Source organism: Corylus avellana, chromosome 5, assembly GCF_965113065.1.
Source record: "Corylus avellana chromosome 5, dhCorAvel1.hap1.2, whole genome shotgun sequence".
Classification (NCBI taxonomy): domain Eukaryota; kingdom Viridiplantae; phylum Streptophyta; class Magnoliopsida; order Fagales; family Betulaceae; genus Corylus; species Corylus avellana.
In genome coordinates, this window is record NC_142494.1 from 29,865,345 (window position 1) to 29,876,322 (window position 10,978).

Below are 10,978 nucleotides of genomic sequence, written 5' to 3' on the forward strand. Positions count from 1 at the left end.
CTTTGTCGTTTAAATTTTGACACGTCGCCTAAATAAACATAGAAATATCTATGAAGAGGCAAAAGGCGTTGATAAAATATCTTACTCTTTTGTTTTTTTTTTTTTTGTAAGTAATATCTTACTCTTTGATTCCTTGAAAGATGAATGGAAATATCTATGAAGAGAATAAGGGCTGAAGTCTGAAGTCTGAAGACAGCTTCCGATCGAGTACGCAACGTTTCGCAACAGAGAGAGCCCAAAAAGATCATCAAAGAAGTATGTCGGTCTATGTTGTCCCAGTTGGCCAAATTTCAGTGCCAATAGCTTCCCAAGTGCATGGCCATTTGGATACAAGGAAGCCCATGTCAAGGTGACAAAGCCTGGAATTTTGTACATGAATTTTGTGTGTGGTGTCAAATACAAATACAAAATTTGATTTTAGATTGTAGATGACTTTTGTATGTGGAGTCACTAACACTCCTGTCCTGTTCAATGGCTTTCAAAGGTGGAGGCAGAGATGCATTGTGATCAGATGTCACTATAACAAGAGGCCAGGGGGAAGAGCAAGAGCAGAGAAGAAGAATTACTATGAGTTGCTTGGAGTTTCTGTCGATTCAAACGCCCAGAAAATCAAAGAAGCTTACAGGAAGTTGCAAAAGAAGTATCACCCAGATATTGCAGGCCAAAAGGTCATTTCTTTTCAGTTGTTTTCCTACTTCTCCAGATCAATTGTTTTTTACTTAATTATTTCACTGAATAAAAATTGCTCTGTAATTTTGTAACTAAACTTATTAGTAAAAGTTGTAATAAGACTAGCAGCACTCAATTCAAAATACTGTATCTGACTGCTAACTTTATTGAGGGTGTTTGTTTAGGGTCATGAGTATACTCTAATGCTGAATGAGGCCTATAAGGTGCTGATGAGAGATGATCTGAGGAGGGAGTATGATGCTTCCATTGGTCAAATGAGAGTACCATATGGGACAAACTACTCTAGCTTAGGTTATAGCTCATGGAAAGGGCCCCTGAGACCCCAAGCTCTATTTGTGGATGAAAATGCATGCATAGGTCATTTCCCTACTAAAAAATCTGCTATTTTTGTCTATCTGCATTGTCCGATCATGGATTTTTTTTTTTTTTTTCCTCTTCACCACAGAATTTCTTCATAATCATTTAACACACACACACACATATATATATATATATAGCACGGCATTTCTCTACCCAGTGCAATTGGACTGTTGACAGGGTGCAGAGAATGTGTACACCATGCAAGTAACACATTCCAAATGGATGAAGCTCTCGGGTGTGCAAGAGTCAAAGTTCAATATGGAGATGATGACCAAAAAATCGAGGTAAAGCACCTATTAAATATCATGGTCTAAGTACCGAAATGAGGGTTGTGTATAACTACTTGGGGATGAAACTTACAGGTATCAGTTGATTCATGCCCTGTGAATTGCATCCATTGGGTGGATACAGAAGAGTTGGCAGCGCTGGAGTTCCTGATTCAGCCTCAGCCGAAAGAAGGGTATGGTGTATTTGGTGGAGGCTGGGAAAGACCTGCAAATGTTTTTATGGCAGCTAAGTCCTTCACCAAGCAGCTGAATCAGCAGGCTGGCACTCAAAGAAATGGTAGTAACTTTTACCTCTTTCACGATCTAACAACATGAGCTAGAACTCATTGCAACAGTAAAGAGTACAAATGATTTGTTATACGCTGTACTTTTACCCTGTTCTCAAGTAATTAAGGTTTAATTGCAGCACGGGCGAATACTGAAGAAGAAACCCCTGCTCAAGCCGAGGCCCGAGCTAACGCTGTCATGAAAATAAAGATGGAGAGGTTTTCAAGACTCTGGAAATGGATGACACACATTTTTGGATCAAACAAGTTGAACAGAGAGTAGAACATGCAAAGATGGGAAAATGTGATTTGATCATATATATAATCTCCTGAAGAAAGCTGCCTAGAGATGTCAATTATAGACAATTCTTCAAATTACGAATTTAGACATTATAACATAAAATGTACAGACCCTGATTCAGGCCAGATGCACCATAAGAAAAGAGGAAGAAGTGCACTGATTACAACTTATGTATACTGAAAATAGAACCAAGCATGTTTTGTTCTATCATTATGGTGACAAATCTTCAATTACAAGTATATTACAACTACAACGGCAGTGCCATTGCAACTTAATAATTATTAAAGACAAAAGCCTCATCAACATGGGTTCATCCAGGACCACCCTCTAGAATGGAATTCATACTTGTACCAGATACGTTTAATATTATAGCTATTGCATCCAACAAGACTGCCTCAGGAAATTTGCAGAGGCACCCCAACACCATTAGAGCATTTTTATCCAGTTAGCCTCACAGGAGCATTGAAAACTCAAATGATGCAAAAACAACACTTCAGATTGATCAAGACTGGACGCAAACATGTCATGGTTCTTACTTTAATGACATCCAACAGCAACATCCCTGCATAAAAGACTTGACAAAAAGTTCCATTTCACCTGATTTCCTCCAAATAGTTGAACATCCTCTTAAATCATAGCAAGAACACAATTGCATGATTCTTCGTATGTCCAATTACCAGAGGCTTCCATCAGATTTAATGCTGAAATGGCTCCCCACTGTAAGAGAGCCCCCTTACGATTTTGTTCTGCAATTTCTAAATTTAATAGAGCCTGCATTTGCTTGTACCAGCACAAACTGCACACTCTTCTGCATCTCCTGCTACATGGCTTAAACAGTGTTCAATCCTATCATTCACAACATCCTGCAATAATAAAAAATCTTAACTTAGTATGACTACCAGCTGCGTCTATCTAAATATAACTAGCAAGGACTGTCAACGAAGGGGTTCCTCTAGAGTACCACTCGGGTGCTGTTCTCATCAAAAAAATTATGTTATAGAATTTATAAAAATAATTGGGAAATTTTGCAAAATATACTTATTTGAGAATGATCTAAAAAAAAATCAACATAGAGCACATAGCCCAATTATAAAGTTGAGACAGTTCGATCTTTTGGCAAAGCTTAAGAGATTTTGTTCCAACCTTGGCCGGATAGAAGGAAGAGGAGGAAATTTTATACCACAAGTAGATCATGCAGACCAAGAGGTGCAGTTATGATATATGACACACTAGGGTGTTCTTTTGCAGCTTCAGAAGTCAATGAAGGAATATCCTGTAAAATAACAAAAAGTATGAGCAATCAATCAGGTTTTCTTAATCTATCTTAGATATATAAAATTCTAGTAATCAATTCTCTATTAGATCCATTATCAAGTTATCAAAGGAAAGTAAACTTAGCTACCTTGAGCCAATGTCGTCCAGGTAAGAGAAAAAACGGGCTTACAATCACACGATTTGCACCTTGTTCAACACAAGAACGAAATGCATCTCTTATAGATGGTTCTGCCAACTCCTACTCACATTAAAGATATTGGAATAAATGAGAAGCTGGCTTTGAAGACATAAAGCACCATGCAAAGCAAGAAAGCATTCTCACCCAAAAGTTAAAGAGTTCCAAGCAGTATTGCTATATGCACTAAAACCTAATAAAAATTATGAGAGCACTACTTATCAACCAGCTTTGTGACAATAATAGGGGAATAAACATGAAAATTTATTATAGTTACAAAATAAACTAAAAATACTGAAAGATTCACTTAGATTCTATTTACATTGCTAACCTACACATATTTGTATGTCTAGATCACAAAGACCAGATGGCAATCACTGAGAATGCTGGCAAAACCAAATTGTACTCATAACAAATGAACTTCAGCACCGAAGCACAACTAAAACTGAAAATGGTTCTGTTTTCCTTAACCTCAGCAAGTAGAACCAGGGACAGGAATAAGATCAACTGTTCACCCCTTTCACAGGTTACTCTACTTTGGTAAGAGACACAGAGAGTCTAGAAATCTCCCACAAAGCTATGTTTGGAACACGATCTAACATGAGGAGAAACTTTCTGTAATTTTTTTTTTTTTTTTAAGTACAAGACAACTACTTTTGAGTGGGCTGTAAATGCATTGTTCATGCAGTACTGAGCATTACTATAATGTTAACAGCACACCCATGCCAATTACACTATCAGCGAACAAGGGACACACTTTTTTCCAATCTTGTGTTCAATAAGAAGAAATTGAGTCCTAAAGTATGCTCGCTTTCAGAGAGTGAAAAAGACCAAAAAAAAAAAAAACTAGTTGGTGCTGCTAAAAGATCATTTAATGTACTTCGGGCAACAAAAGCTCCTGAAGTGGATATTGCGGCATTTAAGCATTCTGCATAATGAGGATTCAAACAATCAACCTCACTGAAACAAATATAAATCACCACATGAGAAACTCTCTCCATCATCTCCATTTGGATTTAGCAGCACTAGGCAAAATAATAGATAGTGACAAATAAGTAGATATATGAACTTTGAACTGGTAAATTGAAGCAGAAGAAGACGGGGGTAATTTGTGTAAAGGATTAATGTAAAACACACTAATGAAAAAATAGACTGTACCATGATAGTTGCTTTAGAACTGCAAGTGGCAAAAGCCAATGAAAGCATTTAAAGCCGAAAGAATCGAAACCTTTGAAAACTTAACCATGTAAAAATAACATAATAAATGGTTAAACTTCCGTGTGAGCATCACAAACAAAACAAAAGCTCCCTCTGCAACTATTCTGTTTAAATAAAGTAAGCTAGTATTTCTTTCAACAATAAGACAAGATTCAAAGTTTCATTTTCACTTCCTTCCGAAGAAAATTAATAGATAAATAAATAGATAAAATACCATATGAGCAGGCTCGACAATTGGGCATCCAGTTTTCTCTCTAAACATGGCCACGAACTCATCTGAAATTTTATATAAGAGGACATAACGAGCACATCAGCAATAAAATAAGCTAAACCCACATTCATTTTTTCTAAGATGAATAATGAAATACCAAAACCATTACTCTAATAGCCAAAAAAATCGAACTTGTAGACAAAGGAACGAAGTTTAGAGCTCACTTAGCATGAGATTCGATTCCTTGCGCCGCGAACCGTGGTCGACGATGATCACGCCGTCTCTCTCACCTACCCCATGCGGATTTCTTCTAATCCCAGCTCTTCCATCGCTGAAACACACCCTTCTCGACAAATATATGCTTTTCGAGGGATACCTGGGCAATTCTAGGAACTTGGGCCGTGTCCACGTAAAGTGGGTTCTAGTTGCTTCGCTAGCTGAGGACCTTTTACTGCGTCAAGGCACGAAAGTTCATTGCCCAAACAAAGAGATTAGCAAGAAAGAAAAAATGGGAATAGAATGTTAACATATGAAACAAACAAAAATTATAGAAGATTTGTTAGTACCTCGTAACGGTAAATTGAGTAGGGGTGGACAAGGACGCCATTGAAGAAATATTAAAGCTACTTGCAGATTCTTTGCTTTATTGGTCAATGGTCCCTCTTCCCTTGGCTGTGTTTTGCTTTGTGTTCTCTCGGGAATTTTATCGAGCATATGGTAGGGCGCCAAACGGGTTTTCGCCTTCCCGCAACACGGGTCTCTTTGGTAAGAGTACGTACAAAACAAACGTAGTGCTCGCGATTTGGTAGGCCTGATTGAATACTAATCGCGCCAGCTGATGTGGCATGCCAGGTGATTTAAAGAAATGATAAATATTAGGGGTGAATTCTTTATATTTGACCTATATTCTCTTATAAATTTAATAGATTAATTATTAACTTACGTATGGTGTACATAAGTCAACAAATCTAATAGTTGATTTATAAAATGTGATTGGTCAAATATGAGAAAAATATTAACTCATAACATTTCTTTAATCAATATACAGTTTTGAAATGGGACCGTGTCAAATTACTTTAACACCCCAATTTCTTTTGCCTCAAAACTCCTCCCTTATTTTCTACCCAAAATTTTGCCTATCCATGCGGGTGCAACCTCAAGCACCAAGTTAAGATACAAATTTTGGTGATAAATATTGATTTGTATTTTTTAAATTAAAAATTTAAATGATATCCGTTAAACTTAATTTAAAAGTTATGTTCGTATTTGAAATTATTCATTCATTTATCGATTGCCTTTTTTCAAGATAAGTATGTTTCATGAATGAAATGACACGTTGCTGAAAAAAAAAAAAAAAAAAAAGACACAAAAACAAAAACAAAAGTGATTGTCAATCAAAGTTTTAGTATAAGAATAATAAAATAATGTTAAAATATTTCTAAACCTCCTTATTCTTTTCAAGTTAATTTTGATTTACCAAGAACAACTTATACAACCCTTTTCATAAAATCTTGGTAAGCAAAAACTAAGATTCACCATCATAAAAATGAAATTAGAAGCCTTGATTCTAAGCAAGGGTGAAGTTCATTGTTGGATTCAACTCAAATGATGATTGAATATGTAGTATGAAAATAATTAAGACAAAGAGTAACATGCAACACATAAACAAACCGCTCGAGCAAAAAGAAAACTAGAACATAAGTTGAAAGCAAAAGAAATGTCATTAAACAACAGAAATAGTGGAGATCAAGGTATAAAGGATAAGTGGTTGTAGAATCTTTTGCTGGGCACCTTTGATTGATCTTAAAATGAGAAGACAATATAATGAAGGAGATTAATGAAAATGACGCATAACCCAAAAAGGTGGCGGTAAAACCCTACCATCACCAAATCTGCACAATTCTCCAAATACATATCTTCCTCCTAGCTCGTAGTGCCCATAATCATTGCCCCCATAACCCTTGCACCAACGAGGAGGATATTTCTTATGTATTTCACAAGAATCATCCGTGAAGTATATGCAGTTCGCTTTTAAAATAGAAAAGTTTCGAGTTGAGAGAGAAAGAGATTGGTTAGTACCTACAAACAAAACTTGGTCACCTATGCATCTAATAGGTTCCCATTTATTCCGAGAGAAATCCAGCTTATAAACGCCAAACGTGGTTGTCTGGTCCGGAGATCTAGTAATACTAGAGTTGAGTATAATTTCACCATCGCTATTCATCTTGTTAGTAAAAAACCTACAAACCAACAAAAGCTCACCTGATGATTCGACCAAATAATATCTTTTTCTGCAAGATCTCCTTGTGTATTTTTCAAGTGAGGATAAGTGTTCATATTTGAAACAAGGTTCAATTAGGTAACTCTTTGGAGAAGAAAGATCGGCAAGATCATATGCGTATAAAGTAGGTTGACAAGAGGTAATGGTGTAGAACAATTGGTCCTTGAAATGTATGACATCTACAATGTCAAAATATTTCTTAAGTGGTGGTTCTACGAAGGTCCATGACTTGTCCCCAGGTTTACAAAAAGCAATACTGCGATGAATGCTAAGACCAGGCAGAGCCACTACGATGCAATCGTCACTTGTAGGAACAGATGACAAAACAATCTTGCGTATAAGATACAGAATCAAACGCTTTGCTGACCTGGTATAGAAACTTTGGCTTTGATCAGAAAAATCCCATTCTACTTTAAATCCAAAATCAGGGGAAGAATCATCATCAGATTCATATGCACTTTTCCATTTGTAATGCAAAGTATCACCCTCACATCTCTCCAATATTTCATCATCGGGGTTCTCTTCATCCACTTCTTCAAGAGGAACACTCGTTATAGAAGGTAGTGTATCAATGGGAGGAAGTGAGATGAGTGGAGTGGTTGAGAAAGGACTCCAAAGAAAAACAGAGCAGTCAAGGCGGGAGATATACGCCAGCCAACCATGAGATGACCCAATGCATATTGCATGATCAACCTCCTCAGGAATCTTAATATTGGTATTTAAAACCTTTTCATTTACGTAGTCATAGAAACGGCACAAACTCCTACCATCTTCCTCCTCCTCATCCGGTGGTATCATCATCAACGGATGTGAATTAGCTTTTGAAGGTGATGCCAGTAATGACGATGATCTTTTAATAGAAGGCATCTTCCGCCCAAGAAACAATGGAGTAGAAAAGCAGAGGTTGGTATTCTTGGTAGAAGACCCAAGTGTAGCAACACAACAGAGTGAACCCCTGGTGATCATGGGCGCCATACAACATTGGTACGATAATACCATATTCATCATCTTCACCGCTCTATATATATATATATATGAAGGAAACAGAGATCAATCAGAACAAGAAAAACTAAATAAAAATGAAAAGTGAAATATATATATATAAAAAAAAAATAAAAATAATCAGGAAATAAAAATATATATTCACAAATGAATCATAATTACAATTTCTATTCCAATTGTCTAACAGTTGAAATTGTGATTCTTTTTGCTGGAAAGTAACGTTACATGTATATATTATGTGTTGTATTTAAGGAGAAAAACAAAATCATGTATGTGTGATGTGCAAGGACGAAAAAGGTTTCAAGAAATCTAATAATAGCACATTTGGATTTGGTACAGTGAACCCCTGTTGAGATATGCTACACATCATTCTCTCAACATTTTTTAACCATCTTCTTTTACAAATCTAATGGATCCACCATTGATTTATGGACTCATGTGGGTCATACAAAAATTCAATAGTAAATTCACTCATTTACTATAGGGAGATAGTTGAAAGATGGTTGAGAGAATGATTTTTATCATTTCTCTTGCAGAAAATATTGAAAAAGAAAAAAGAAAATTAAATACTTACGTGTGATCGAATGGATTTAAGGATGAGAAAACTTCAATCTTTAGATCCTTGGGGCCAAATATGATTCTTGAGGTTTTTTTTCTTGAGAGAATGCAAGAAAGTATGATAGAGGGGGACGGCTGGCTACAAATGGGCTAGGGTTTTGTCTCTAGCTCGTTATTCTCTTTTAGTTTTAGGAGTAAATGCATGGAATTGAATTAATGAAATCAAATTTAATTTTGTGTAAAACACAAAAAATTAGCGTGTGGTTAATTTGGTTGTTTCTAGAATCTGGGGTTTCTACTTTCTATATATATTGATGTGTGCATGCTATTATATATACTGCGTTATTAGCCTTTTTTTTTTTTTTTTGGTTCTTTATCATCCTATCAGTTGATATTGTTTTGTGAAATGGAAAGGTATTGAATTTTTTGATTTTATAGCGTTTAAGGTGGAATTGAATTTTGACAATGTGTGATTGGATGAGAATGTCTCCCCTATTTACTAATTACCAAATTATAGATGAATCACACTCTAAGGTGGCACAACTGTAGAAATGCTGTTGGAGCGATGCAATCAGGAAGATGCAGAATTATGTGCAGTGGTGGCTAGGGGTATATGGACATGACGGAATGCAGTGATTCATGGTGCTGATTTTGCTCACCCCAAAACCATTGTCAATAGGGCAGTTGAAAGCCTAACCTATTTACGATCAATTCAAACTGATGGGAGGACCACCGAAAATGTGCAGATTCAACAGGGTGAAGAGAAATGGACGAACCCTCCAAATGGTTACATTAAGACCAACTGGGACATCGCGATAGACACGCACCAGAAGCGGATGGGCCTTGGAGTCATTATACGAGACGATAGGGGAAGGGTTATGGCAACATTAAGCAAAACGGTGGAGTCTATACAAGTACCAGTTATCGGCGAAGCAATGGGGGCATTGGAAGCTGTGGAGTTTAGTCGAGATTCTGGATTTTTGATATCATTCTAGAAGGGGACTCAAAGCTAGTTGTAGAAGCCATCACCAAGGGAGGAACTTTATGGTGCAATTATGGGCATATAGTGGGTGACATTCAGGAGGTGATGAAGGCTTTTAAAAGAGCGGAAATTAAACACGTAAAAAGAACAGCAAATAAGGCTGCTCATGGCTTGGCCAAGGCTGCTCTAAAGGAGATAGGAGAGAGAATATGGATGGAAGATATCCCCAATACCATTTTTGATGTTGTTACCCTAGAGCAATTTGCTCTATCTTCTTAGAGCTTTTAGCTCTAGCTTTTTCCACGAGATTGAATGAAGTGAAATTCTTATGATTCAAAAAAAAAAGATAGACGTGTTATATCCTTAAAAGACAAAAGTGATGTTAGGGTTTTAAGATTAGGATGCAACAATACAGCTCATTCATGGTATTTGTACCCTTTTTTGTTTAATGAGGAAACATGCCTTATTAATTTCTTTGAGGGTAACTTCCTCATTAAATTTCCTTATTAAATGCTAAAATATGGCTTATATTAGACGCTTAGATAATATGAACAGCTGCAATTTATGAATTTGAAAATATTAAATTTAAAAGGAATTTTAGGGGATCTCAATCCGTGGTTTGGTTGTTTCTACAATATGGAGTTTTTATTGATATGTCATGTTATTCATTTATACTGAATTATTAGGTGATAAATCCGACTGTTTATATATAATGGAAAGGAGTTTGAACATTTTTATTTTATAATCTTTAATGGAGGCACCAATTTTGGCCTGCCACCTACTGTTTAAGGTGGAAATTAATTTTGACATGAATCATTCCTTAAATGTGTGATTGCATAATAATTTCTCCTATATGCATGTAGCTTTTTGAAAGTTTTTTCGATATTTAAAGAAGATAAGAGATTTTAGGAAAGTTGTTAACCGTGCTCTGGTCCTAAAAAAAGTGTGGAACCGACCCTAGTCACTCAGTTTAGTTATTGTTGGACTCCACACCAAATCTATTGAGCAAGTTTCCTTCGCTACTTTATATTTTAGGGAAAATTACACTTTACGTTTTAAAGTTTAAACTGATTATTAATTTGATCCTCGATGTTTTAATTTTTACAACGTACCCCACCAAAATTTAATTTTTTTTTTTTAATTCGGCCTATCTGTTAGTAACTGCCGTCTTCTCTGATGGAAATGTGATCATGTGACCCGTGGTCACTTGAGCTTATTTGTTCCCCAAAATGCCCCCAACGTGACCCACTCTCCTTCTCTTACTCCTATCCCGTTCCTTCACAATTTCTTCACACACCAAACAATGCCAACGAAGTGCCACTTGGTCCTCCTTCTTCTTCTAGTCACCGTAAGCTTCCCGGAGAGAGGTGTA

General features: G+C 36.3%; 3 protein-coding genes across 4 annotated transcripts; 1 reads left to right on the forward strand and 2 right to left on the reverse strand.

Moving 5' to 3' along the window:
• Positions 1-136: 136 nt before the first annotated feature.
• Positions 137-2,151, forward strand: LOC132181284 (chaperone protein dnaJ C76, chloroplastic). Its single transcript, XM_059594431.2, has 6 exons — positions 137-349; positions 485-668; positions 855-1,047; positions 1,228-1,334; positions 1,413-1,614; positions 1,744-2,151. Exons 1-6 carry the CDS (start codon positions 258-260, stop codon positions 1,884-1,886), a joined length of 921 nt encoding a protein of 306 aa, XP_059450414.2. The 5' UTR covers positions 137-257; the 3' UTR covers positions 1,887-2,151.
• Positions 2,088-5,561, reverse strand: SIRB (sirohydrochlorin ferrochelatase B). Of its 2 annotated transcripts, XM_059594432.2 has the most exons (6): positions 5,350-5,561; positions 5,008-5,234; positions 4,787-4,848; positions 3,307-3,417; positions 3,085-3,177; positions 2,088-2,767 (listed from the first exon to the last, which is right to left on the reverse strand). In XM_059594432.2, exons 1-6 carry the CDS (start codon positions 5,388-5,390, stop codon positions 2,666-2,668), a joined length of 636 nt encoding a protein of 211 aa, XP_059450415.2. In that variant the 5' UTR covers positions 5,391-5,561; the 3' UTR covers positions 2,088-2,665. The 2 variants fall into 2 exon arrangements, with proteins under 2 accessions (XP_059450415.2, XP_059450416.2); XM_059594433.2 differs by lacking the exon at positions 3,307-3,417.
• A 1,056-nt stretch (positions 5,562-6,617) lies between these two features.
• Positions 6,618-8,030, reverse strand: LOC132182218 (uncharacterized). The gene has a single exon (XM_059595407.2). It carries the CDS (start codon positions 8,028-8,030, stop codon positions 6,618-6,620), a length of 1,413 nt encoding a protein of 470 aa, XP_059451390.2.
• Positions 8,031-10,978: the final 2,948 nt, after the last annotated feature.

What these genes read in the sequence shown, in the direction of transcription:
- SIRB (XM_059594432.2), bottom strand. Translation starts at nt 5,390, where the DNA reads ATGGCGTCCTTGTCCACCCCTACTCAATTTACCGTTACGAG. An exon ending in GGAATCGAATCTCATGCTAA is followed by an intron (nt 4,849 to 5,007) that starts GTGAGCTCTAAA and finishes ATAAAATTTCAG; the next exon opens with ATGAGTTCGTGGCCATGTTT. An exon ending in GTCTGCATGATCTACTTGTG is followed by an intron (nt 2,768 to 3,084) that starts GTATAAAATTTC and finishes TTATTATTGCAG; the next exon opens with GATGTTGTGAATGATAGGAT.
- LOC132181284 (XM_059594431.2), top strand. Translation starts at nt 258, where the DNA reads ATGTCGGTCTATGTTGTCCCAGTTGGCCAAATTTCAGTGCCAATAGCT. An exon ending in ATGATGACCAAAAAATCGAG is followed by an intron (nt 1,335 to 1,412) that starts GTAAAGCACCTA and finishes TGAAACTTACAG; the next exon opens with GTATCAGTTGATTCATGCCC. An exon ending in GGCTGGCACTCAAAGAAATG is followed by an intron (nt 1,615 to 1,743) that starts GTAGTAACTTTT and finishes GTTTAATTGCAG; the next exon opens with CACGGGCGAATACTGAAGAA.
- LOC132182218 (XM_059595407.2), bottom strand. Translation starts at nt 8,030, where the DNA reads ATGATCACCAGGGGTTCACTCTGTTGTGTTGCTACACTTGGGTCTTCT.